A 25,794-nucleotide genomic window follows, 5' to 3' on the forward strand; every position below is an offset into this window, starting at 1 on the left:
TCACTGCAAGAAAAATTATTCTTACGGCAACCTTTATCTTTGTTGTATTTAAACTAAAAAAAAAAAAAAAAAATAGAATTTCGCTCTACTACCATAACTGTATAATAATTTCTTCACTGATTTTTGCCATTTATTTTTATTATTTAAAAGAATTTTTTTTTCTTGCATTTTAAAAAAATTTGTCATCCTAGCTACTAGATCTTCTTGAAAATACTTTATCATATATAGTGTTTTATTATCTAAAGTGCAATAGTCTTATTTATCACTAAATTTTTTGTTATAAATGCACCAAAAATATTTCATGGATTTATAAAAATAAGTTTTTTATTTATCTTAAAATTAAAAATCTATTTATCGACTTGGTAATTCTCTACTGAGTAATTATTAAAGGTATGAATTTATTATTCATAGAGATTAAAAAAAAATTAAGTTTAAAAAAACGCGCCAAAAAAATTTATTAAATTGTGTATTTTAACGAATTAACTAATTGAGAGTGTAACAAAAATTTGGTGACTAGCATATTATTATTTTTAATAGACATACGTAATTTATTTTAAAATTATATCATTTTATCAAATTAAATTAAATAAGAATCAAATTAAAAAAAAAAATTTTTTTTTATACTAAATATGAAATAAAATAAATAATAATAATAATTGTAAATAAATAACAACCTTTCATCTGGACAGTCACAGTCAGTGTTATCATGTTCCATCCCAAAATTATGACCCATTTCGTGTGCGACAGTAGCCGCGACAATTCCAATGATATTCGAATGATCTATCGACACACCGCCCGAAAATTCGTACGTACAAATCGGGCCTTTTAAGGCTTTGCCGACAACTCCGTCGTCGAAGTGAATTCGTCTGAAAATTAAATCAATAAATCAATCAATTAATCAATCAGTCATCGATCATTTGAATAAATATATCTACAGCATAAATTAATATTTAATATTTAATATTATTTATTTATGTAAAAAAAATACTCACGTTAATAACTGCGCATTGTCATTAGGGATAGTCTTCACCAGCATCTCACGTCGATAACGCAAAAAATTTGTTAGTGTTGTGTCGCCCTTTGATGATAATGCAATTTGATCTGATTCTGTCCACACTTCCACGCCGATCAACGCAATGAATATATTTAAAGGGGTATAGAGCTAAAAAAAAAAAAAATAATGATGATAATAATAATAATAATAATAATGATAGTGTTATAATCAATAGTCTGACACGCAAGGGTTAAATTTCTTTGACCATTTTATTATTTTTAGATGGTGGTCATTATAAATCCAACGGTAGCGTTTTTTTTTTAATCTACTTACATTATTTTTAATTTTAGGCAACAATTTCAAATTTTTTTATTTAAAAATTTTTAAATTAATTTTTTCATGCAAAAATTTTTTTTTTTAACTGAATAAAAATTTATTTATTATAAACCGAATTGAAGGGGTCATTAAATTAAATTAAAAGTTTTTCGAATTTTTTACAAATAAAATTAAAAAAAAATTTTTTTGTAATAATTTTTTCAATAGAAAAAATTCTAAAAATTTTTAGATGTTAACTTAATTGTCATTGTTAATTTTAGTATAATTAATAATTCCAAAAGAAGTGCCCATTTTACCCCAAACGTTCGATATGTCTACTTTTATTACTTTCTAAACCTTAAACTAAAAACCGTTGCTTTGAATATATTTAAACATCCACTTTTATAATTTAGATGAAAAATATGAAAATATATCATGTAAGCTAACTATTCGTAACGTGATTGGTCAAATATATCAATAAAGCATAAAAATATATGCAAACCCTAAATTCATGCGCGCGCTTGCGTGCGCAAATTTGAATTTTAGTTTAAATTATAAGATTGGACTAGAATTTGAATTTGCGCGCGCTTGAATATAGAATTTGCATATATTTTCATGCTTATGATATATTCGACCAATCACATCACGAATAAATTGATGCCTTATACATTTTATCTCAATTTTATATCAAGGATATTAAGGATTGTTAACACTTACAGCATTAATGATATTTGCGATATCCTTGCAGTGATGGTAAACTTTTTGAAGATCTTGACCTAGCGCCGTGTATTCTTTTTTGTCGACAACAAGTACTAATTCAACGTAACGAGATTGACGGTTAGCATTGTAAGGACCCCGAACTGCTTCAGTGGCTCTTTTTTTCTAAAAAGATTTAATTTTTATTAATTTATAAATATTAATTACTTACAAGAATTATTATAAAAGATAAGTTTACCGAATAAATTTATAGATTACTTACACGCAAATGATTTAAATGTGAAGTAGCGTCATGGTTTCCTTTGTAACCTAACAGATAGTAAAAATAAAAAAAAAATTATTATCATTCTTATTGTTGTAACTGTTAATAATTTTTTTTTTTTTTTTTTTTTTTTTTTATAGCTGGTTAATAAAAGGCCATGAGAGATAATGCAGGAATTTAATGGAGAAAAACATCTTACAAATATATATCAAGGTATTACAGTGAGGTGAGTACTTTACTGATAAGGTAAGACGGGTGTCTTCTTTTTATGTACGGTGTGATTTTTTTATCTGCTTTCCTACTTTATTTTCAATCTTTAGCAGAAGAATTTACGGTACGATATTTTTATATTCTATAATTATTTAGCTGGTGATTTAGTAAAAGAATTTTTTTTATTAATTTTTAAACTCAAGATTTAAGGTAGTACGCCAGAGTTGTTTTCTTAGGATTTTTTTAAATTTTGGTAGATTAATGTTCATATAATTCTGCATCGATTGGCGCAATTTGAAAATTTTTGACCATCTAGTTTCAGAGATATTTAATTTCAAAGTTTGAGTTTTGAACGCTCTTATACATTACGGTATACGGGATATCCAAAAGTTTACCTACAAACATTTTTATATCTCAGAAACTTTTCTTAGGATCTTTTTAAAAAACTAGAGTAACGTTAACTAACAACTAAACAATTTTTTAAAAATAATTTCATTGATAATTACCACACAGTTTCACAAATATTTATTAATAAGTAATGAAAAATTTACCAGACATTAGCCGAGGAAGGGATACGTTAATAAAGCTATGGCAACAACGCAAGTTTTGTGAGCCGCGAAAAAAGTATGAGACGCGCATGCGCCGAAAAATTTGAAAAGTTTAATGTACGTCAGGTGTAATATTATAGTTATTAATTTTATTTATTTAAAAAAAAAAATAACAATGATTATTTTATGAAAATAAGTATTTTTCTATAATTATTAAAAATTCAAAAAAGTTAACAATTTTAATATAATAATATATATTAATCTTTGATAAGTTATAAAAATAATAGTCAGATGAAATAATAAAAAATAGTAAAATTTAAAATCAGTTAATACATCAACACAAAAAATTTAATTACTGATTTTTCTGAAAAAACAAAACAATACTGTCAATTGTTTTTTTTTCAGACATTGTAATTATATTTCCAAATAAATGTATGTAAATAAATAAATAAACGCGTGTATCAAAACAGAGGTTAGTCTACAGCTGGTCCAAAAAACTACAGTGTAATCACTCTAAAATATATTAACGCTCATGCAGTGTTGCCAGACTTTTCAAACGATCAGTTTCTCGTTGGTGATTGACTAAAATAAGTACATAAACAGCAAAAAGTTTTAGGCTTGTCAATAATTACTCTCAAGTATATGTACCGTACACTCTAACATAAACTTTTGACTAAGGATTTTTTTTTGTGCAAATTGCAACTAATTTTAAAAGATCAAAATGTGACGCAGATTTGAATTTTTTTTTTAAACTCTGCCAAAAATCCAAATTTCAATTTTTTTTTTAATTACATAAAATTTTCATTAGTTAAAATAAATTCAAAAGTCAACAACTGTTACTTTTAACTTTTTTGGAAGGTAATATAATTTAATATTTTTTTTATTCTCAAAAAATTTGAAGCAATATCAAAAAAAATGATCTCTTTAGTTTTTAAAAATTTATTTTGCAAAATTAGCTAATAAATTTCTTTTCAAGGTTATATAAGACGGAAAACTCTATCTGACCTCATTTGTAAGATTAAAAAATTGAAGATAAAGAAAGTCAACGCTCTGGCCGTTGAGGTGTGTGATAAAGTAAAAGAGAATATTGTTGATAAAAAATGATAACTTACCACAAGTGTAATTGTTTAATAAGTCACTGTGTTTATATAAATAATGATTAGATTCTATATTTTCATATTCAGGATGAATGTGGTGCATGTTTTCTCCGTCGAAAATTACACCTTTCAATCCATAACATGTCGAAATTGCTACCCACGAATCAGGTATACCACGCACACTTCCTTGGTAATGACAAATTTCCTGGAAAAAAACAATAATAAATTAGTTTCGGTTCTTTTAAACCTAGGTATTATTTATTAATGCGTAAAATTAATGAAAGTGGGTGTAGTTCCGATTATGACTATTGATTTGTTAATATTTGATATTTTGAAACGAAAATTCTATCAATATATTTTAACAAATTGCAGAATTTTTAACATAGTTAAAAATTGTTAATAAGTTGCATGAAAAACTTATGAAATATTAAAAAATTTCCCTTTTTTTTTTTTTAATATTAAAAGTTGCCTGTAGGTGGCAGTAGAACAGTAGCAGACACAAAAATGGCGATGATAGTGTGATCAGCTGATCTTGTCATCGGTTTTGAGATAAAAACGTTTATTTTTAATAAACTAAAAGGGTCTATAAGATGATTTTTCATAAGATTGTACAACTTTCGAAAACGAAGCTATTAAAAAAATAATAGTGTGTATTAAATGAATTTAAAGAGAGAAATTGCATGGAAAATTTTAGTCCTGGTTATGTTAAGTCTTTTCCGTAATTTAATACATTACCGCTTTCATCTAAGCCTTAGAATTGTGATGTGTAAATAATAATAAAATAATCGATAAAATTATACAGAGGCTTCGGTAATTTAAATGAAACATTATGGTTGTTTAATTTTTTTTAGTTGTTGAAATTGTTGAGGGTTCTTATGATTTAAAACCAATTATTCACTTTTATGTTCCGACACACCCAAAAATCCCGTGTTAATAGGCACTGGTAACACTAACAATCTTCAATATAATAATGATAGTGAGTAATGATCATAGTTACGGCTATAATTATCATAGTTTATAGACCAGAGGCAGTGATTATCTTCGTAACTTTATTATTTTTCATTTTTTTATTACCTTTATTTTTATTTAACAAAAGGCCTCAGTTTCTAAGTGTTTTACATTTCGAAATGAGTATAATTATGAAATTTATAAATAATAATCGATAAATATTTATATTAATCCTACTTAGTTCTAATAATAGACCGTAATAATAGTAGATTTCTCCATAACATCTAATTGAACTTGCTAAATTAATCATACTTGCATGTCTACGTCTCTCTATCTCATTTATAATTAAATTGAATTAAAGTTGTGCACTCATCCTTTGGTCCATATGATTATTTTATCTTATTTAGTATTAGCTCTCTCTTAATTTATTATTCAATCCTACTCTTAATTGCTCAACTTTATTATGCACATACATTAGGTATTTATGTTGCTTTTAATAATTTATAAATAAATAAATTTCATATTTATTGCAATAAATTATTATTATTTCATTATTGAATTTTTCATTTTTAATTTTTGCACAGTCGGTAGCAATTTAAGTTTAAATTCCAGAATTTGTTGCATTAAATTATGTTTAACATTCATAATTTAAAAAAAAAAAATAAATTAAATAAAAGTAACATTGTAAAAAAAAAAAAAAAATAATTACTGATTAGATAAATCATATTTTTAAATCGATCAATGGAAATTTTTATGTGAAAAATTCTTTATAAATAATATATTATTAAATTTTTTTTAAATTCCGGACTTAACGCGGGAACACAAAAATTGTGAATTCATCAACAAAAATCTTTCTCTTTTTAGATATTACATTTTTTATATTTCAAGTTTGTTTTATTTTTAAGTTATTGTAGTTTGTTATTTTAAAGTAGAACCCTCGCGACTTTCGTAGTTAAAAGTTTATGTTAAAGTGAACGGTATATATACTTGAGAGTGATTATCGACAAGCCTAAAACTTTTTGCTGTTTATGTACTTATTTTAGCCAATCACCAACGAGAAAGCGATCGTTTGAAAAGTCTGGCAACACTGCATGAACGTTAATATATTTTATAGTGATTACACTGTAGTGTTTTGGACCAGCTGTAGACTAACCTCTGTTTTGATACGCGCGTTTATTTATTTATTTACATATATTTATTCGGAAATATAATTACAATGTCTGAAAAAAAAATAATTAACAGTATTGTTTTGTTTTTTTAAGAAAAATCAGTAATTAAATTTTTTGTGTTGATGTATTAACTGATTTTAAATTTTACTATTTTTTATTATTTCATCTGACTATTATTTTTATAACTTATCAAAGATTAATATATATTATTATATTAAAATTGTTAACTTTTTTGAATTTTTAATAATTATAGAAAAATACTTATTTTCATAAAATAATCATTATTATTTTTTTTTAAATAAATAAAATTAATAACTATAATATTACACCTAACGTACATTAAACTTTTCAAATTTTTCAGTGCATGCGCGTCTCATACTTTTTTCGCGGCTCACAAAACTTGCGTTGTTGCTGTAGCTTTATTAACGTATCCCTTCCTCGGCTAAAGACTGGTAAATTTTTCATTACTTATTAATAAATATTTGTGAAACTGTGTGGTAATTATCAATGAAATTATTTTAAAAAAATTGTTTAGTTGTTAGTTAACGTTACTCTAGTTTTTTAAAAAGATCCTAAAAAAAGTTTCTGAGATATAAAAATGTTTGTAGGTAAACTTTTGGATATCCCGTCTACCGTAATGTATAAGAGCGTTCAAAACTCAAACTTTGAAATTAAATATCTCTGAAACTAGATGGTCAAAAATTTTCAAATTGCGCCAATCGATGCAGAATTATATGAACATTAATCTGCCAAAATTAAAAAAAATCCTAAGAAAACTACTCTGGCGACGGTACTACCTTAATTTATCTGAAGTTTAAATTTGTAAATACTTGAATTCAAATTTGCGCGCGCAAGCGCGCGCCTGAGTTTAAGGTTTGCATATATTTTCAAGCTTATAATATATATTTGACCAATCACGTTACAAATAGTTTGCTTACATGATATATTTCCATATTTCTCATCTAAATTATAAGAATGGATTATTTATATTTCTCCAAAAAATTTGATTTCTCTAAATTGGATCTTACTGAACCTAATTCAAGTAAATACTTAAAAATTAATAAAAATGTGCGGTCAATAAACTTTGAAAATCAAATTAGAGGTCATGGTTACGGCAACTGCAGAAATTCATACAATTCTTACGAGTTATTTACAGAAAATAAGAAATTCAAGTATATTTACATGTTTGTCAGGCACTTCTGTTTTGTATTCACCGTTGTGTTGTGTTCTTTGTTTGAATCCTACCGGAATGAGGTCTGTGTTGAGTCTTAGATCTAGAATACGCTTGACACCGTCAATTTCAAAACCAACTGTTATAATATCTGCGTGTTTATGCTCCTGAAATCATTAAATTATATACATTAAAAAACACTTTTAGCAAATTAAAGTTTTAATACAATTATTATCTTCTTTCACGACCTACAGTTATTTTTTCAATTTAAATTACTTGTAATTGCTTTTTTTTATGGGAAAAAAAATATAGATGCTCTTAAGAACATCTCTAGGAATAAAAAAAAAAATAAAATAAAAAGTTAAAATTTCACTTGATTTTATTTTATCATTAAGTATAAAACTTTTTTTTTAATACCTTTTATCCCAGAGTAAAATTTAACTCGGAAAGTAAGTTGATCTTAATTTAATAAGAGAAAAAAGTTTTAATTAATTCAAGATTTACAACAAAATTTCAATGTTTCTTTTGTATCATAAAAATCTTGATACTTTCTTTAAATGTTTTCAACTTGTTGGTAATTAATATCAAAGACTTCTTTATTCTCAGATAATAATAATATATTTTCTAGGCCAAAGGAAATTGTAATTATAATTATAATTATCATATAAGCAATGAATTTATTAAATATTGGTAATTTTTTGTTGCTTGTAATTTTATTTAATTTATTTTTTATTAGTTGCTGATGTTTACTTATCAGTAATATCATTGATTTTATATTAATTTATTTATAATTTTATTATTAATTAATTTTTTTTAAATGATTGTATTATTTGTCTGTTAAACTAGATACCTGAGTATTGATCCTTATTACATATTATATCTCAAGACCTGAAGTTTTTAATTATTGAAATAATGATAAAAAAGTTACGGTTGATAATTGAGTAATAGTTCTATTGCGAAAAACCACATAAAAAAAATTCCTCCAGAAAACCTCAATAAAAGCTATGTAGAACCAATGATACTTATACTATTACTATCAAAAGTCTTTCTTAATTTCCAATAAACAGATGATTTATAAATTAAAAAAAAAAATTGATTTTAAAAATAGACTAGAATTCAAATTTGCGCGCGCAAATTCAAATTCTAGTCCAATCTTATAATTTAGACTAGAATTCAAATTTGCGCGCGCATGAATTTAGGATTTTTATATATTTTTATGCTTTGATATATTTGACCAATCACGTTACGAATAGTTTGCTTACATGATATATTTTCATATTTTTCATCTAAATTATAAGAATAGATATTTATGTCACAAGGCCGTAAAGTGGCGGTTTTCTAACAGCGACGATATTTCGATATGAGCTTAAGGTTCGTGGCGGGAAGGTTTGAAACGGGGGTAATTTTAACGTCCGAGGCGTAGCCGAGGAGGGAAATTTGCGCTCGTTTTTGAACATTCGCGTCACAAACATTAAAGCGAATATCGAAAAAAAGTCGCTGTTAGAAAACCGCCACTAAACGGCCGAATGACATACAATATTTTTTGTTATTATCGCTCTATAAGTTTAACTTTTGAGGGATAGGAGGCAAACAATGACATATTTAAATTTTATCAAGTTCCACAAGGGCAAAAAAACTTAATTTTATATTAATTATCTTTTTATTAATATTTATTTATGGCGTGGTTGTTATTTTATTAACATTAGGTCCGCTTCATAATAAACTGCCAGCAGAGAAATACTTAGCGCCACTCAATAGTAACTGTTTAAAATTTACTCACAATCATTGGTCAGTACACTAGAATGTGACTTTTTTTTTACAATCTCTCTCAATTTCGTCTGGGTGTACTCGAAAAGTTTGTAAAAAAAAGGAGGGGGTAAAACTTCATGGCCTAGGCCGTGAAAAAAAGACGATATGGTAGAGTCTATAGAAAAGCGTCCCTTTACGGACGCCATTCAGCGCTCAAAAGTTGAACTTTTGGGGCGAGTATAACAAAAATCAAGTTTTCATTGCATTAAATTTAAGCATGCTATAGGAATATCTTTTCGATATATTTTTATGTATATTCAGTTTGTAAAATTTTTTTTTTGTTCGGAAAATTAATTATTCTTGCCCCTCAAGAATCTTATCTATTTTTTTTCTTATAAAAAAATGAAAATTCAGTACAATACAATTAAATGTCAATTTTTGTTTTCATTTCTTAATTTTTTTTATTATCCCCAGAATTTATCATCTATATTGAATAAAATTAAACAAGCAATAAGTATATTACTGAGCGAATTAAAAAAAAATTAGACATTTTTTTCTAACAACAAAAACTGAATATTTATTTTTAAACACTAAAAGTAAAAATAAATTACTAAAGTTTTTGACTGTTCAATTTTATTTTTGAAGATAAAAAAAAAGTTTTTTTTTTTCACGTGTTTTATTGTCAGTTATATACTATAATTAGAAATACTTACGTTTTCTCTTGTGTGAAAAATTTCACGTTTACTACGGCCATGAAATAACCGCGGCTTGACTAATTTGTGAGCACTAAATTCTGCGGAAGGTCCTGCAACAAAAAGAAAATTATTGTCTTAACTGTTGATAAAGAATAGAATAAATACAGAATAAAATATTGTATTTACGTCTACAGAGGAAATCTATTTTTGTTAATTTTTTAAATTGATAAATTTATTGTAGAGAGCACGTGTGCTAATGCGGATCTTTTTTTAAGTTCCCATGCAGATCCTGAATTGCCATGTGTTGCAATAGAACGAATGAATGAAAAAGAGCCATTTAAACCGGATGAAAATATCACATTTATGTGTCGTTTTACGCTTCAGAATGCGGAGAATTCAATTTAACAAAAAATAAGTCAACAAGTTTTTTAGTATTGGAGGATATTAGGAAAAAATTCACGGTATCTAACTTTGAATTGATAAAAAATATATTTATTAGCCTGAGCCATTTTTTACGCTTGGAATCTTTTAGTGAAAGGTAAAAACCGGATGTCATAGCCAAGCAACCGTTTGATGTATGTTATTTTGTATTTTAATGGTAATCAAAATTGTTGAATGATAATTTACATGCGTCAAAAAATTGTTAAATTTAAATTAAATACGCGCTTTGAATTCGAGGCATAATAATCGAGACTTTTTTTGTAAATTACATTGAAAAAGATAAACACTGTATTCTATAAAAGAATTTTTTTGAAAAATTTATTCTTGGTTCAAAATATTCAGTTTTCTTAATGTAAGAAATTACATTAAAAAAAAAAAATAAATTTAAATTTGAGGATGAGCAAAAAAATTTTTTAGAGCAATTTTATTAAAAAAAAAATTATTCTAACTTAAAATATTCACTAATTTGTAATGACTTTTCTTATTGTAAGTCTAGCCTTGTTTCGATATCGAAAAATTCCATAAACTGCTCTAAGATACTTGAAAATTAGATAAGACGTTTGTTGATTGCTTTAAGTCTTTTTTTTTTTTTCAGAGCAAATGAGAGAGAATATTTGCTCTGAAAAAATAAATGCCTGGATACGGTTTAGGCAGAAATTTTTCCACGTAAAACAGAGTATTTAAGTCCAAAAATAAATATTTGATAAATAAATAATAAAATCAAAATTTTGACTATTTCTTCGATCATTACCTGTATTTATCTATCCTAAAAGTAATCCTTTTGGTTTTTTTTTATTTCAAATAATTTGGATCAGAGATATCTTCCTCACCGCCAGACACCTTTTTGTGGAGAACCTTCAGGAGATCTTCTACAGGAACGACGGAACCCAATATTTTTATTAATAAAATATAAATTCTTAGAATACGTTAAATTCGCTAAATGTTTATATATTTTATGTATATATTCAATAAAAAGCCTCGGCAGAAAAAATTAACAAAAAAACCCCTTTTTCCGAACTTACAAGTGGATATAACCCCTTATTAAACAATAATATTGTTAGTACTCAAATAATGGATAATTCCATCATCTATTTACATATCGCGTTTCCTTTTTTTTCACAGAACCTAACAAATTCGTCCTGGATTTCGTATCTAGATCAAATTCATTATTCCAATTTTTATTAGTGTTTGCATCATAACGTACATTACATTAACTAAAAGTAAACGCCACAATTTAAAAAAATTTTTAAATCTCCTGTCTAGCAATTTCGTCTGCGAAAAATCGATTAAAAAAATCACGCTGAAGAATGGAATGCGTGCTCGTTTCCTTTCTTTTTCGCAACAAAGTATCCCAGACAAAGATTAAAGATTCAGACTCATAACCGCTCAACTTGAATCGGTTAAAAAAATCAATTGATGAATCACTTTTGTTTTTATATTTTCAGAATTTTAAAGAATTTAAAGGATATAGTAGTTTTTGTGTACTACAGAGATAATTGTTAACGGTAGTCACGTCAATGAAAGTGTGTATTGCGTCCGGTTGAATCATCCGAAGTTCAGTCTTTCGTGTTAAATATATATATATTGTTATTATCATTATTATTATTATTATTATTATTATTGTGGATAGCATGCATACAGCAGCTTGTCTGACTGGGATAATTATCAAGTTTAATTGGGTAACGAGCCGTAACGGGGATAGGCTACAATGCTGTATCAACTTTCGATTGTTGTATGGAATTATTTGTAGATAAGAGGAAAATCGGTTTTTATTTTACAACTACCAGATGGTTAAAATAATATTATAATATGTATATCAGGAATGTGGACTAGATAGGATCATAATAACAAATTACATTATTATTTCTGCGACGTTTCGGTCATTTATTAGACCTTCATCAGGCATCTGAAAATTACACAAATTAATTACTAACAAAATAACATAACAATTGATACAATTCTAATATTTACCATAATACGAATTCTAATAATCACTATCTTACATTGCGCAGTTGCCTTAATCATATAAATCATCACAAAATTAACAAAATTGATCTAAGTGTTTTATATAACGATATATTGGAGGATTATAAATTAACTAGGAGAAAATAATTTATTTTGTATTAGAGACTTAACGGAGTAATTTAACTTTAGGTTTTGTTTATATAGTATGCTGACCTTCGAGAGTAATTTGTTTGAAGTATTTGGAATTATATTTTATATATGGAATTTGAATCGAATATTTGACGCGAGCTGCGCTAGTTTGTATGACAAATGCTTTGCAGTATAGTACATAAAGTTTAGATTCGAGTTAACTGTTGCCACGCAATAACAATTTTATAAGTGTCGTGTGTACTTTATTTCTGAGTTAATAGTAAGAATAATTAATAAATTTATCAATTTTGTTAATTTTGTGATGATTTATATGACTAAGGCAACTGTGCAATGTAAGATAGTGATTGTTAGAATTCGTATTATGGTAAATATTAGAATTGTATCTATTGTTATGTTATTTGTTAGTTATTAATTTGTGTAATTTTCAGATGCCTGATGAAGGTCTAATAAATGACCGAAACGTCGCAGAAATAATAATGTAATTTGTTATTATGATCCTATCTAGTCCACATTCCTGATATACATATTATAATTAAGAATTATGGATGATAATGAAAATAATGTTGAAATAATATCTTGGAAAAATTGTAAAAATAAGCGCCTCAACAAGCGATAAGCTTCATTCAGTTTTTGATAAAGAATATGTTTTACTATTTTAGAATTAACTATTGGAAAAATGAAAAGAAAAAAACATTTTTAACTGTTTTATATTTAACATTTTCGAGCTTGAAATTTTTCGGCTCAAATTTTTCTAAGCTGTAGATTTCATACAGTAATAACGTAATAAGAAATAGTGCAAGAAAAAAATTTTGAAAGAATTGTAAAATGCAGAAAATTTTTCATCCAATAATAATTTTGCGAAATTAACATTGATTAAATTTTTTTCTAATGACTTTTAATTTTTTTTTTTTTATATTGTCTGCTGTAGTACCAAAAAAAAAAAATTGACCTTGAACCAATTTTACCGCGTGTTTAATTAAAAAAAAAAAACAATTCTTGAATTAATTATATTTTCTTTGTTTGAAAACAGTAAAGTATTGAGATGGAATAAAGTTTGTCTAGAAAAAGCTCTGGTTAAACGTTAAGGATTTATTAAACAAATTTTTGAAACAAAATAGAAATTTTAAAGAAAATATTTGTCTTGAATCAAGTCTTTTGTTTTTCATGTACACTATGCAGTCTGGATTCAACAAACGTGACTGTAACATCTACCGCGCATGCTCTGTAATTGTTCCACCAAAACCGCGAAATTCAAAATCTATATATAATATATATATATATATATATATATATATATATATATATATATATATATATATATATATATATATATATATATATATATATATATATATATATATAGGAGACTTTCTATAGATATAGTCACTCATCACGATATCTCTGAAACTATAAGACCTAGAGCCTTGAAATTTGGCAGGAACATTCCTCTCGCCGAGTAGAGGTCAGCTAAGAACGGATTTTACGAAATTCCACCCACAAGGGGGGTTGCGGGAGCATTAACAATGAAAAATTCCCGTTTTCAAACTATAGCTCCTATCGACTTCAAATTTGGTAGGAATCTTCTGTAAGAGATGTAGAAATAATCTATCAATGAATTTTACGATATCTCACCCCACAGAGGGTTGCGGGGGTAGGTATTAACAATGAAAATTTTTAATTTCCAAGCTATAGCTCCTATAGACTTCAAATTTAATAGAAGTCGTCTACATGTGATACAAAAATGATCTAAGAACGGATTTTACACCGAATCACCTCCAATAAAGATCGCGGGGGTGGGTATTAACAATAAAAAATCTTAATTTTTAAAATATAGCTTCAAAAAGCTGCAAATTTGGTAAGGATCTTTTATTTGTCATGTAGAGATCATCTCAATACGGATTTCAATAAATTCTACTTCCGATTCGATGGAATGTGGAACCTGTGCAAGTCAAAATAATTCTCCAATTGAATTTCAAGTCTAGATCTAAAACTACAATTCTATAAAGTGCCCAGTGGAGCAGGCGGACAACAGCTAGTAAAAAATAAATTTTTTACGACAAAAGACAATCAAAAACTTGCCAAAAATTCACTACGAGAGTTCCTCTGACCAACAGTTTGAATTTGTAATTTTTTCTTAAAAATTCAAAATTTTTAAGAAAATATCCGCTAGTCCTAGTTAAAACACATATTTATCTCACATTAAGATTATATGAGATTATAAAAGTGCTCTAGACTTATAACTCTCGACTATCGTAGAGTAGGATCGAATATACAACACATGGGAGACGATGACACATGCCTAATATAACTCATGTACTCGATTCCCCTCTTTTCATCTCATTCCCTCACACTTATACATAGAAACACTGTATATAGCTTATATACGCTATGTACTATCGCTCTTGGTCGTACTAAACAAAACTTAATAGTTCAGGAAGAATCGGCGCATGAGTACCGAAAACTATTCCACCTCAATTTTTTTACGCGATCCTCTTTAAATTGCCCTACTGATGATATAAATGCATGTTGCCATGGGGCAACCCGGTGCCATATTGTTTAAACCGAAATTGTTTAAACAATTGCAAGGAATTGTTATTTTTCTACCGGACAAATTTTTTTTATATTTTTTATCAAAATACTAATAAAAAAGGTCCAATTACTTTTCACGATAAAGTTAATATTTTCAAAGATATGAATTTTTTAAGGTTTGAAAAATCTCAAATTTGGGTACTTTCGACCCATGAAAAATATATTTAAAAAAAAAATAATATATAAGTAATATTTTTTTTTCAATTCTCTATACAATAGTTAATAATATTGTTAATAGAGATTTAAGAAAATTTCATTGTTTATATTTGTTTTTTAATTGTTAACTTCGCGCGCTCACAAGTATACACCGCTTACCTTTAAGTATCGCCGTCTCTCTCTGACTCATGCGCTGCATCGGCCTCTCCTTGTCTTGAATCATTATTTATCATTTATCTTAAAAACTATCAACTTTATCAAGATTTTTAAAGAGAGCAATCTTATTAATAATTAAATTGTCTACAATTTGTTTCTCATAAATTTTTTTCTGAAATCAATTTTTTTTAAGTTATTTAAGCATAAATCGAAACATGTAATTAAAATTACTTTTTTATCAGTTTATATTACTTTTTTGTTATTATCATAAGTAATTTTTGCATTTATCTTAACAATAATAAGATATAATAGTATTTGAACATTTTTTGAAATCACAATTATTTATAAATAATAAAATTATTTTGAGTACGCACTTGAATGTTTAGAAAAAACATTCAAATAAATTGAAAAAAAATAAAATAAAAACTAATTTTATTAAGGGGCACACCTAGTGTGAAATTTCGAAAAAGTCGATTTTTTTTTTTTTTCATATTTCGGTAGATTACACCTTTAAAAATAACATATTAAAATTTCAAATCGATATATCAAATAGTTTTTGAGTTATAACATTTTAAAGAGCAGCCGCTCGGCAGCTAGAGTGTCATTAGCTGCGAGACGTACCTGAAGTATTGTTCAGAGTCTACTGTCTCTTCCAGCCCCTATAACACGATTCCAGTTTCTATTGTTGGCTCTCAGGTATACAAAAATATATCATTATAATAATTTCTACAAATTTCTAGAAATTTTTCGTTTACTGCCACGTAAATTATTTTCGGAGCCAGACACATTTAGTCTCATTGTGATCGTTGTATCGAGCGCATCATAATTTTACACGTGCTATTTTCTTGAAAATGAGTGATCAATCTTCATATTCAAATAAAAAAGGAACTCACAATGTTCCTAAGCATCGATCAATTGCGAAAAAACGCAAGTTTACCGGAAATAGATTTACATTTGAGCAATCTACTGCGAATACCAGTACGTCCGCAGAAAAGTTATTACAAAATAATGACAATAATGTTGTGATTGACCCATCTCATGGATATTGTATTTTGCAATTTTTATCAGTTTTTAGTGCAATTAGTAATTTAGTGGTGTGTAAAACCTGTCAAAAAAAAGTTACTTTCAATCAAGCAAGTTCAAGAGGCCTAGGGTTCAAAATTGCTATTATTTGTGAATGTGGCAATTCGTATATTAATTCTGGACCAATGATTAATAACGCATTTGAAATAAATAAACGTATTGTTGCTGTGATGCGTCTATTGGGCATCGGAATAAATGGGATAAATCTTTTCTGTGGATTAATGGATTTAGCATGCAAATTTTACGACCAAACTTTTGCGGGATGTTTTACGAATTTACAGATTGCAGCCGAAACTGTTTGTAAGCTCAGTATGCAGCAAGCTATAAATGAAGAAAAAGAGCTTACATTAAAGAAAGAAAATTCGGAGACAAATTTGACTGTTAGCGGCGATGGTACCTGGAAAAAACGTGGCCATACTTCCCGTTTCGGAGTAGTTACGCTGGCAGGAAAATACAGCAAGAAAATTCTTGATTCATGCGTAAAATCTACATATTGTCAGAGTTGTGTTTTTGGAAGAAAAAAAGATAGCGAACCTGAAGATTATGAGGAATGGCTATCATTACACGATGAAGAATGTGATGCCAATCATAAAGGATCTGCCTCAAAAATGGAAGTGGATAGTGTAAAAGACATGTTTGGTCGTTCCATTAGTAAATATGGTGTAAAATATACCCGCTATATTGGTGATGGTGATAGCGCTACCCACAAAGGACTTATAGATTTGAATCCTTATGATATTCCTGTTGCTAAATTGGAATGCTATCTACATGTGAAAAAAATAATGGGAACACGTTGCCGAAGTGTAAAGAACATTAATAAGAAATTAACAATACTCAAAACAACAATGAAAGCTACAACGGTTTACTTTGGCACTTTTCACCCAAGCATCTTCATAATGGCTTCAAAACTATTGAATTGTCAAATAATTTTGCAACTGCAATATTTAATGACGGTTATTCGTCAATTTTGAAGATATTCAATGTAATGGGAGTGATAGTTGGACCTGCAGCAAGAGATTTTGCGGCTCTTAAGGACGACACGAGAATACGAATCGCTGATTATCGCCAAAGGGCTTCTTCAAAAGAAGGTCGATCATCTCGAAGAAAAGCTTCTTCAGCTGAACAAGCCCTTTTCGAAGAAGAGGAAGGTGTATTATATGGCCCTGGAATAGCAGATTAGATGTAAATATGATTTTAAACCACTTATAACAGTGGAAACGATCATTTTATCTTTAAACGCGTTTTTCTCGAAACAGCATTTTCCGAATTTGCTGCAGTGATTACTCAAAAACAAATGATCCGATCACTATCGAATTTTTTTACATGTTCTATATATAGTTCTCCGTACAATGACCTATCGATTTTTGATCTGATCAAAAATCGAATTTTCTGAGGCCACAAACGACCAAAATTTTAGGTAAAATTCGACTATTTTTTTAAAACGCCGCCATATTGTCAATTTTTGATTTTTTTTTTTATCGTAGGTCATTGTACAGACAATATTATCTAGTTTAACGAGATATTTTTTTTTAGATTTCATCCACGGAGAAGGCCGGAATCACTGCAGCAGTGAAGGACCTTTTTTTTCGCGCCGTTAGAGATCGACGATAACTTAAAAAATATTTAATTTTTTTCTACAAAAATTTCATTATGTATTCTTAAAACATGTATAAATATATTCTTAAAATTTTAAAATAATTGATAAAGTATTTTTTTTAATAAAAATTCCCAAAAATCACGTTTTTTTTAGGCCGTTACACTAGGTGTGCCCCTTAATATATATCATGGTGTGTGTATGATTGTGTCTAAGTGAGAAAAAGATTCTTGCTACCTTTATTTATGAACAAAAGCCCATTCCTAACTAATCTTAAAAAACCGTGTAATTGTAAGAAAGCCTGTAAAACCAAAGCTTGTTATTGTAAAAAAAATAATATAAGTTGCATATTTCTATGTGGTTGTGATTCAGAAGACTGTAAGAATATAATATATAAAAATAATATTGATAATAAATAAATACTTATTTTTAAATCTTGTTTTATTATTTCATACTTCTCCATCTATAACTTTTGTTTGAAGAAGTTATTCAATGTAATTAATAAGGTAAAAGACCTAGTTATTGACACTTTAAATTTTATTTTAGTTAAAAAAAAAACTAATCAATTCTAATAAATTAATAAATATAATTTTTAAATTAAAAATTTTAAGATCTTTGGTTTTTTGAGAATATTTCATTCTTTTAATTAGAATCAAATTGCAAGTGTCAAACAACTAGGCCAGTGTCAATAACTGGCTCTTTTACCTTACTTTCTGTTTCAATAACAAAAAAAGTAATATAAACTGATAAAAAAGTAATTTTAATTACATGTTTCGATTTATGCTTAAATAATTTTAAAAAAATTGATTTCAGAAAAAAATTTATGAGAAACAAATAATAATAAGATTGCTCTCTTTAAAAATCTTGATAAAGTTGATAGTTTTTAAGATAAATGATAAATAATGATTCAAGACAAGGAGAGGCCGATGCAGCGCATGAGTCAGAGAGAGACGGCGATACTTAAAGGTAAGCGGTGTATACTTGTGAGCGCGCGAAGTTAACAATTAAAAAACAAATATAAACAATGAAATTTTCTTAAATCTCTATTAACAATATTATTAACTATTGTATAGAGAATTGAAAAAAAAATATTACTTATATATTATTTTTTTTTTAAATATATTTTTCATGGGTCGAAAGTACCCAAATTTGAGATTTTTCAAACCTTAAAAAATTCATATCTTTGAAAATATTAACTTTATTGTGAAAAGTAATTGGACCTTTTTTATTAGTATTTTGATAAAAAATATAAAAAAAATTTGTCCGGTAGAAAAATAACAATTCCTTGCAATTGTTTAAACAATTTCGGTTTAAACAATATGGCACCGGGTTGCCCCATGGCAACATGCATTTATATCATCAGTAGGGCAATTTAAAGAGGATCGCGTAAAAAAATTGAGGTGGAATAGTTTTCGGTACTCATGCGCCGATTCCTCCTGGACTAAACACATAACATTAGTATATACACTACATTTGCTGTATTTTATTTTTCTCCATCTCCAGCTGTTTCTCCTCAAACTCTATACTCTTATTGTATACTGGATATACACTATTTACACACACATATATATATATATATATATATATATACAAACATGTATATATATTAAACTATACTACACGTACGATTTGTAATCTAAACTCAAATTTATCACAACTGGGGGTAAATTTAATATTACTATTACTATAAAATTATTTTTTTTTTTCCAGTTCAATTACCGTGAGTTATTGTCACGATTTACGATATTTATACTTTGATCTATAAATATATAACTAGTATATTATATAAAATGAATAAAAGTAAAATGGACTCATGGCTAAATAGGCAGTGAAAATATTATTTGGATCGATATCAATATTGAGGAAATAAAACTTAAGTATCATTGTCCCTCATTTTTGTACTTGTATATACTTAATATTATGTGTTACTTATGTATATATGTATATGTATGCATGTATCAATTTACGGGTCAATACAATAGCTTTTGTATGCTATTGATTTAGTTTTACAGTATTTAAATAGTATGACAGATACTTTTGTGATAAAAGTTAGTTTTTAGATAAATGTTTTGAGAATTTAATGATAGCAGAGATATCATGATACAATTGACTATGAATTTTGTTCTACGGTAGGAGCACTAGTTATTGATGCATTACTTTATTTTTTAATTTATTTAATTATTGGTTTTTAATTTATTTAAATAATTAAAAGAATTAGTAACTTTGATAAATATTCTCATTTTTGGGACAGTTTAAGTACAATTTTAGGACATTTCAAAAATATTTTTAGAACTTTTTTAAGATAATTTTAAACATTTTTAAAATTATTTAAAGAGAGACAATTTATTATTGCACGGTCATGAATTTATCGTAACATTAATGAATGAAAATTTTTTAAAATGTCCTAAAATTGTTCCGAAAATGTCCCAAAATTGTTCCAAAAATGTCTTAAAATTGTCCTAAAATTTTTCATCCATTAATCTTACGATAAATCTATAACCGTGTAAAAATAAATTGTCTTTCTTAAAATCATTTAAAAAACGTTCAAAATTGTCTTAAAAATATTTTTAAAAAGTTCTAAAAATATTTTTGAAATGTCCCAAAAATGTCCTAAAATTGTCCCAAAAATGGTCAATACATGTTTTATCTATCAATTCCTAGACAAATTTACAGCTGTGCAAAAAAAATTTTTTTTTTCTTAAATCATTTGAACGTTTAAAATTGTAGTTAAAACAAACGTTTAAAAAAATTTTTTTTGCAATTTTTTTTAGATTTCTTGGAATCTACCTGTCTGAATTGGTTCAAATTTTCGTGAAATCTAAGTTTGGTGGAGAGAAATATCGTTTATTATTTTTTTCATCTATTAAAATTCTATTTTATTTATTTATTTATTTTTTTTTTGAAAAATTAGCAATATTATACAATTACAGTCAATTTATTAGTTATTAATTTCAAATTACGAGTGTCAATAATTGATACGTAAAGTGATGCATGTTTATACAGCGCGGTGACTTAGTTTATATTTTTATCAAAAAAATTTATTTCAAGAATTTAAAAACTTGGAAATGAAACAATAAATAAAAATTTATTTTTAATACCCGACTTGTACTGAGAATGACAAATTAATGACTTGGTTATTTTAGGCGCCAATAAATTATAAGTTCAGGTGATTAACTTTATATCATCAAATTCAAAGAAGTACTATTAAAAAGCAATAATTTTACAGCTAAAAGACTAAGTGCTATGATTTTAAAATAATTAAACAGTTCGAAAAAGGTTAAAAAAAAAATTGTAATTTTAGGCATGTCTCTAAATTATAAAAAATTGGTATGAAAAAAAAAAAAAAAATGTTTTTAACTGCTTAAAAATATTTTAAATACGAAGTATTTCATTTATACTAATAATTAACAAGCTACATTACAGGTAGATCTTATTGATAGATAGAAGACATTTTCAAATCCACCTTTCCATGTTGGGTGTGGCTAAACAACGCTTTGGATCACAGTTACATTGAAAATATTACACTCAGAAAGAGGGGTAAGAAGAAGGGATCTTTTTCGTGGGTGTCTGTGACTAATTGCGATTCGCGTCACCTCGAGTTTTTCGAATGGAACAGGGTTTTTCGAGAGAAATCGATTGTTTTGAAAAAGGGAAAAAATTTCTAAAGCAAATACCCTTAAGCTTATCTAGTGTTTGAGTAGTTACAAATAAATATTTTGTTATTTCAAGATTTAAAGATGCATGTTGTTCATCTTTTTTATCTAGTAATATTTTAGGATTACAGATTACTGATGATTGTTTTGGCTTAAAATTATTTATCTGAGTTTTTACAGATTCAGTTCAACATTTTTTTAGGCGGAAATTTTTTGTTTTAATTTTGAACCGAGATTTTAAAAAAGTATTGAAAATACAATTATTCGGAAATATAATTACAATGTCTGAAAAAAAATAATTGACAGTATTGTTTTGTTTTTTCAGAAAAATCAGTAATTAAATTTTTTGTGTTGATGTATTAACTGATTTTAAATTTTACTATTTTTTATTATTTCTTCTGACTATTATTTTTATAACTTATCAAACATTAATATATATTGTTATATTAAAATTGTTAACTTTTTTAAATTTTTAATAATTATAGAAAAATACTTATTTTCATAAAATAATCATTGTTATTTTTTTTTTAAATAAATAAAATTAATAACTATAATATTACACCTAATGTACATTAAACTTTTCAAATTTTTCAGCGCATGCGCGTCTCATAATCTTTTTGCGGCTCATAAAACTTGCGTTGTTGCCATAGCTTTATTAACGTATCCCTTCCTCAGCTAAAGTCTGGTAAATTTTTCATTACTTATTAATAAATATTTATGAAACTATGTGGTAATTATCAATGAAATTATTTTAAAAAAATTGTTTAGTTGTTAGTTAACGTTACTCTAGTTTTTTAAAAAGATCCTAAGAAAAGTTTCTGAGATATAAAAATGTTTGTAGGTAAAACTTTTGGATATCCCGTATACCGTAATGTATAAGAGCGTTCAAAACTCAAACTTTGAAATTAAATATCTCTGAAACTAGATGGTCAAAAATTTTCAAATTGCGCCAATCGATGCAGAATATATGAACATTAATCTGCCAAAATTAAAAAAAAATCCTAAGAAAACTTCTCTGGCGAGGGTACTACCTTAATTTATCTGAAGTTTAAATTTGTAAATACTAGAATTCAAATTTGCGCCTGAGTTTAAGGTTTGCATATATTTTCATACTTATGATATATTTGACCAATCACGTTACAAATAGTTTGCTTACATGATATATTTCTATATTTCTTATCTAAATTATAAGAGTGGATTATTTATATTTCTCCAAAAAATTTACAAAAGATCTGCCTTTTGTATCAAGCCCAAAATGAGTGAAAATTTCAAATTTAGTATCCTGGGGCATAGATCAAATATGCCATCTACTTCATAGTAAGTAATAGGGATAAAAACCTTGGGTCGTTCAATTACTTTAGATCGAGAAAAGCCCGTTCCGGGTCCTCTTTCCACTTCCTAACTATACATACGGTGCACCTGGAATCAACCGTCTGAAACTCAACTGTTTTAAAATTTTTAAAATGTTGAAATGTGGAAGCCAACATCTGCACATTCGTAATAGAAAAATACCATATGATCTTTGTCCCATCAAATACCATCTCCCGATAAATTTTATCGCGCCTAAACTACCACAAACACTATAATCAGCTTAACTATATTTTTGGGATGATTCTAATCTGAAAAATGTGGCCGGGATTTTTAAGTTTATTTATGTCAGTGTAAATGAAAAAAAAAAAATATTGTTTTTTATTTGAGGAGTTTGAGGTGAATTACTTATAGTCCGGTCAATTTAAACATTCGAAGCTACATAAATTCCCATCAAGCTGAAAATCAGTAAGATTGTTAAAAATATGATTAAAAATAAAATTTGAAAATTCCCCTGGATGGAAAAAAATTTATTCAAGGTCAAAGGTAAAAAAAAAATGAGTTTTTCACGATTTTCAGCGAAACGGTAAGTTTTATCATAAAAATATCTCAGACAAAAATTTTAGATCATAAAATAATCTACAAAAAATGTATCAATACCTTTTTTTCTTATGAGCTACCGTTTTTGAGATATAACGATTCAAAAAGTTTACAAGATAAATACTAATTTTTTTTTTTTTAAGACGAAATAAAAAAAATACAAATTTTGATTATCAAAACTACATTCAACTTCTACAAAATGAGTATTTAATACTAATAATTTTTCATAATTGATTGATTGACAAAAGATACTAATTGTTATCAAATTTTTTATCAATTTAAACTCAAAATTCTAAGCTTCCATTTGAAATATTTTTTATAATAATTTCTATATAATTTCTATAATAATTAGATATGTATTGTAAATTGTAGAAGTCATTATGTATAATTACAATCACATTAGACATAGATTAACATAGGGGACTTTTTTTTAAGTCAAGTACAAATGACGCCATTGAAAATAAAAAATTAGTGTAAGTTATCTATTTTTAGATCATGAAGTTTATTAACTCATACCTAAAAACTGTCCTAAAAAAATAATAAATAATAAATTAATTTTCTCTTGAGTGTTAATTAAAAAACTACGGTTAAAAAATTTTTTTTTGTTTCGGTTTTTTTTCTGTGGTATTAATATTTATCTTGTGCACAAAACTTCCTGACTTCCTGTCTTCAAAAATTTATCTACGTATTTATATACTTATATTTGTGTACATAGATAACACATACATTTTCTTATGAATAATTCATTGTTTCTAGTCTTTTCCCTAGTGATTCATCCACCTACTCATTTTTTTTCCATACAACATAATACATTTATTCAATAACGATTTTTATATTTTTTGTGTTCATTTAAATTCAGGTTTTCATTAATTCAATAACTTTAAATATTGTTTTTTAATTTCCCGCCAAAAAATTCAAAATTTAAAAAATTGGGAAGTTATTCGTTCTTTTGAAATAGCTTCTGAACGACTCAACCGATCAATTCTAAAAACTAACCAGCTCTTAACCGGAATTTTTCTAAAGTTCTAAAACAAAATTTTGGGGGGGGGGGGGCAAGATGGGCCACCTCCAAAAAATGATGAAAAATAAATTTTTAGTCAATTTTTGAGGGTGGACCATGTTGCCCCACCCTCCCCTACTCAAAATTAAATGCTAAAAATTGATATTAATATAGTACTTATTTTTTAAATTATTTATAATATTTTTGAAGTAAAAATAAAAATCATCAGTTAAAATTATTTTTAATGACGCCATTTAAATTTGATCTATCAATTATTGACATCCATTATTTTTAAATTAATAACTATTTTCCTGAATAATTTTTTTTTTTCTTCACAATTATCATTTTCGTTAAATTCTCAAAATTGTAAAGATTGTTTAAAAAACTACGATTATTATTGAGCTCATAAGTAATTAAATAAATCTTGAAACCAATTAAATTGACAATAATTGATGTTTTTACCTTAATCCATCAATAATAACAAGACATTACTATTTTACTGTGAAAAATTATTTAAACCTATGTTCATTAAAATTGTAACTATTTCTATTTTTTTCTTTCACTTTAAAGTGGTGCAATATCTAATTATTGTAGAGGTTTCTAATCATTATATAATAGACTGAGTATTTTACAATAAAGAAAAAAAATTTTTTTTCAAACCTCAAGTTCAAATTTCGAGTTATTGTTAAATATAAAATAATTTTGTAGAAAAATATTAAACGGCCCTACTTGTTAATTCTAAAACAAATTGCTTACGAATAATGAAATTATTCTATTGATAAGAAAAAACTCATTACTTTTTTTTTTTTTTACTACGTACTACACATTAGAAACAGGATGTGAAATAGATAAGATTTCGCCATTTCCGGATTTAACTTTAAAATTTTATCTTTGAGTGACGATGAAAGTAGTAGACAATTTTTTTTAAAATAAAAAAGCCAAATAGTTTGAAATTTATAAATTTTACTTCAGGCAATTTTTGTAAAAATAACTAAAAATTTAATATGGAAATAGAGGTAATTTGATCTTTTATGAAGCCGAGTAAAGCAGCTAAAAGCTTAATTGAGATTTCCTTGTGATTCAATTGAAATTCTCCAATCAAATAGTCGATTGTCGTGAATAAACTCTCGGCCTCTTTCTTTTATGCTTTTTGTTTAAATTAACAGTTAGTATCATGCACACTACGCTCTCTACATACTTCATTTGCCAATAAGAATAAGTTAA

At 26.6% G+C, this 25,794-nt stretch overlaps 1 protein-coding gene and 1 long non-coding RNA gene across 2 annotated transcripts in view; one reads left to right on the plus strand and one right to left on the minus strand.

Annotated features, from left to right (window-relative positions):
- The window catches only part of Meltrin (disintegrin and metalloproteinase domain-containing protein meltrin), a 31,571-nt gene that overhangs the window by 3,686 nt on the left and 2,091 nt on the right, over positions 1-25,794 (minus strand). Inside the window, exons 2-8 of the mRNA XM_074240157.1 lie at positions 9,894-9,985; positions 7,443-7,598; positions 4,159-4,348; positions 2,289-2,335; positions 2,027-2,191; positions 993-1,162; positions 675-866 (exon numbers count right to left, since the gene is read on the minus strand). Of these exons, the coding sequence (XP_074096258.1) occupies positions 675-866; positions 993-1,162; positions 2,027-2,191; positions 2,289-2,335; positions 4,159-4,348; positions 7,443-7,598; positions 9,894-9,985 (1,012 nt within the window). The remainder of the gene's footprint in view (positions 1-674; positions 867-992; positions 1,163-2,026; positions 2,192-2,288; positions 2,336-4,158; positions 4,349-7,442; positions 7,599-9,893; positions 9,986-25,794) is intronic.
- Positions 11,110-13,323, plus strand: LOC141525607 (uncharacterized). Its single transcript, XR_012478871.1, has 2 exons — positions 11,110-12,795; positions 12,860-13,323. It is a non-coding gene; the product is annotated as an uncharacterized LOC141525607 (long non-coding RNA).

Source organism: Cotesia typhae, unplaced genomic scaffold, assembly GCF_013202065.1.
Source record: "Cotesia typhae breed Kobodo isofemale line unplaced genomic scaffold, CoteBio_Ctyphae contig_26, whole genome shotgun sequence".
NCBI lineage: Eukaryota > Metazoa > Arthropoda > Insecta > Hymenoptera > Braconidae > Cotesia > Cotesia typhae.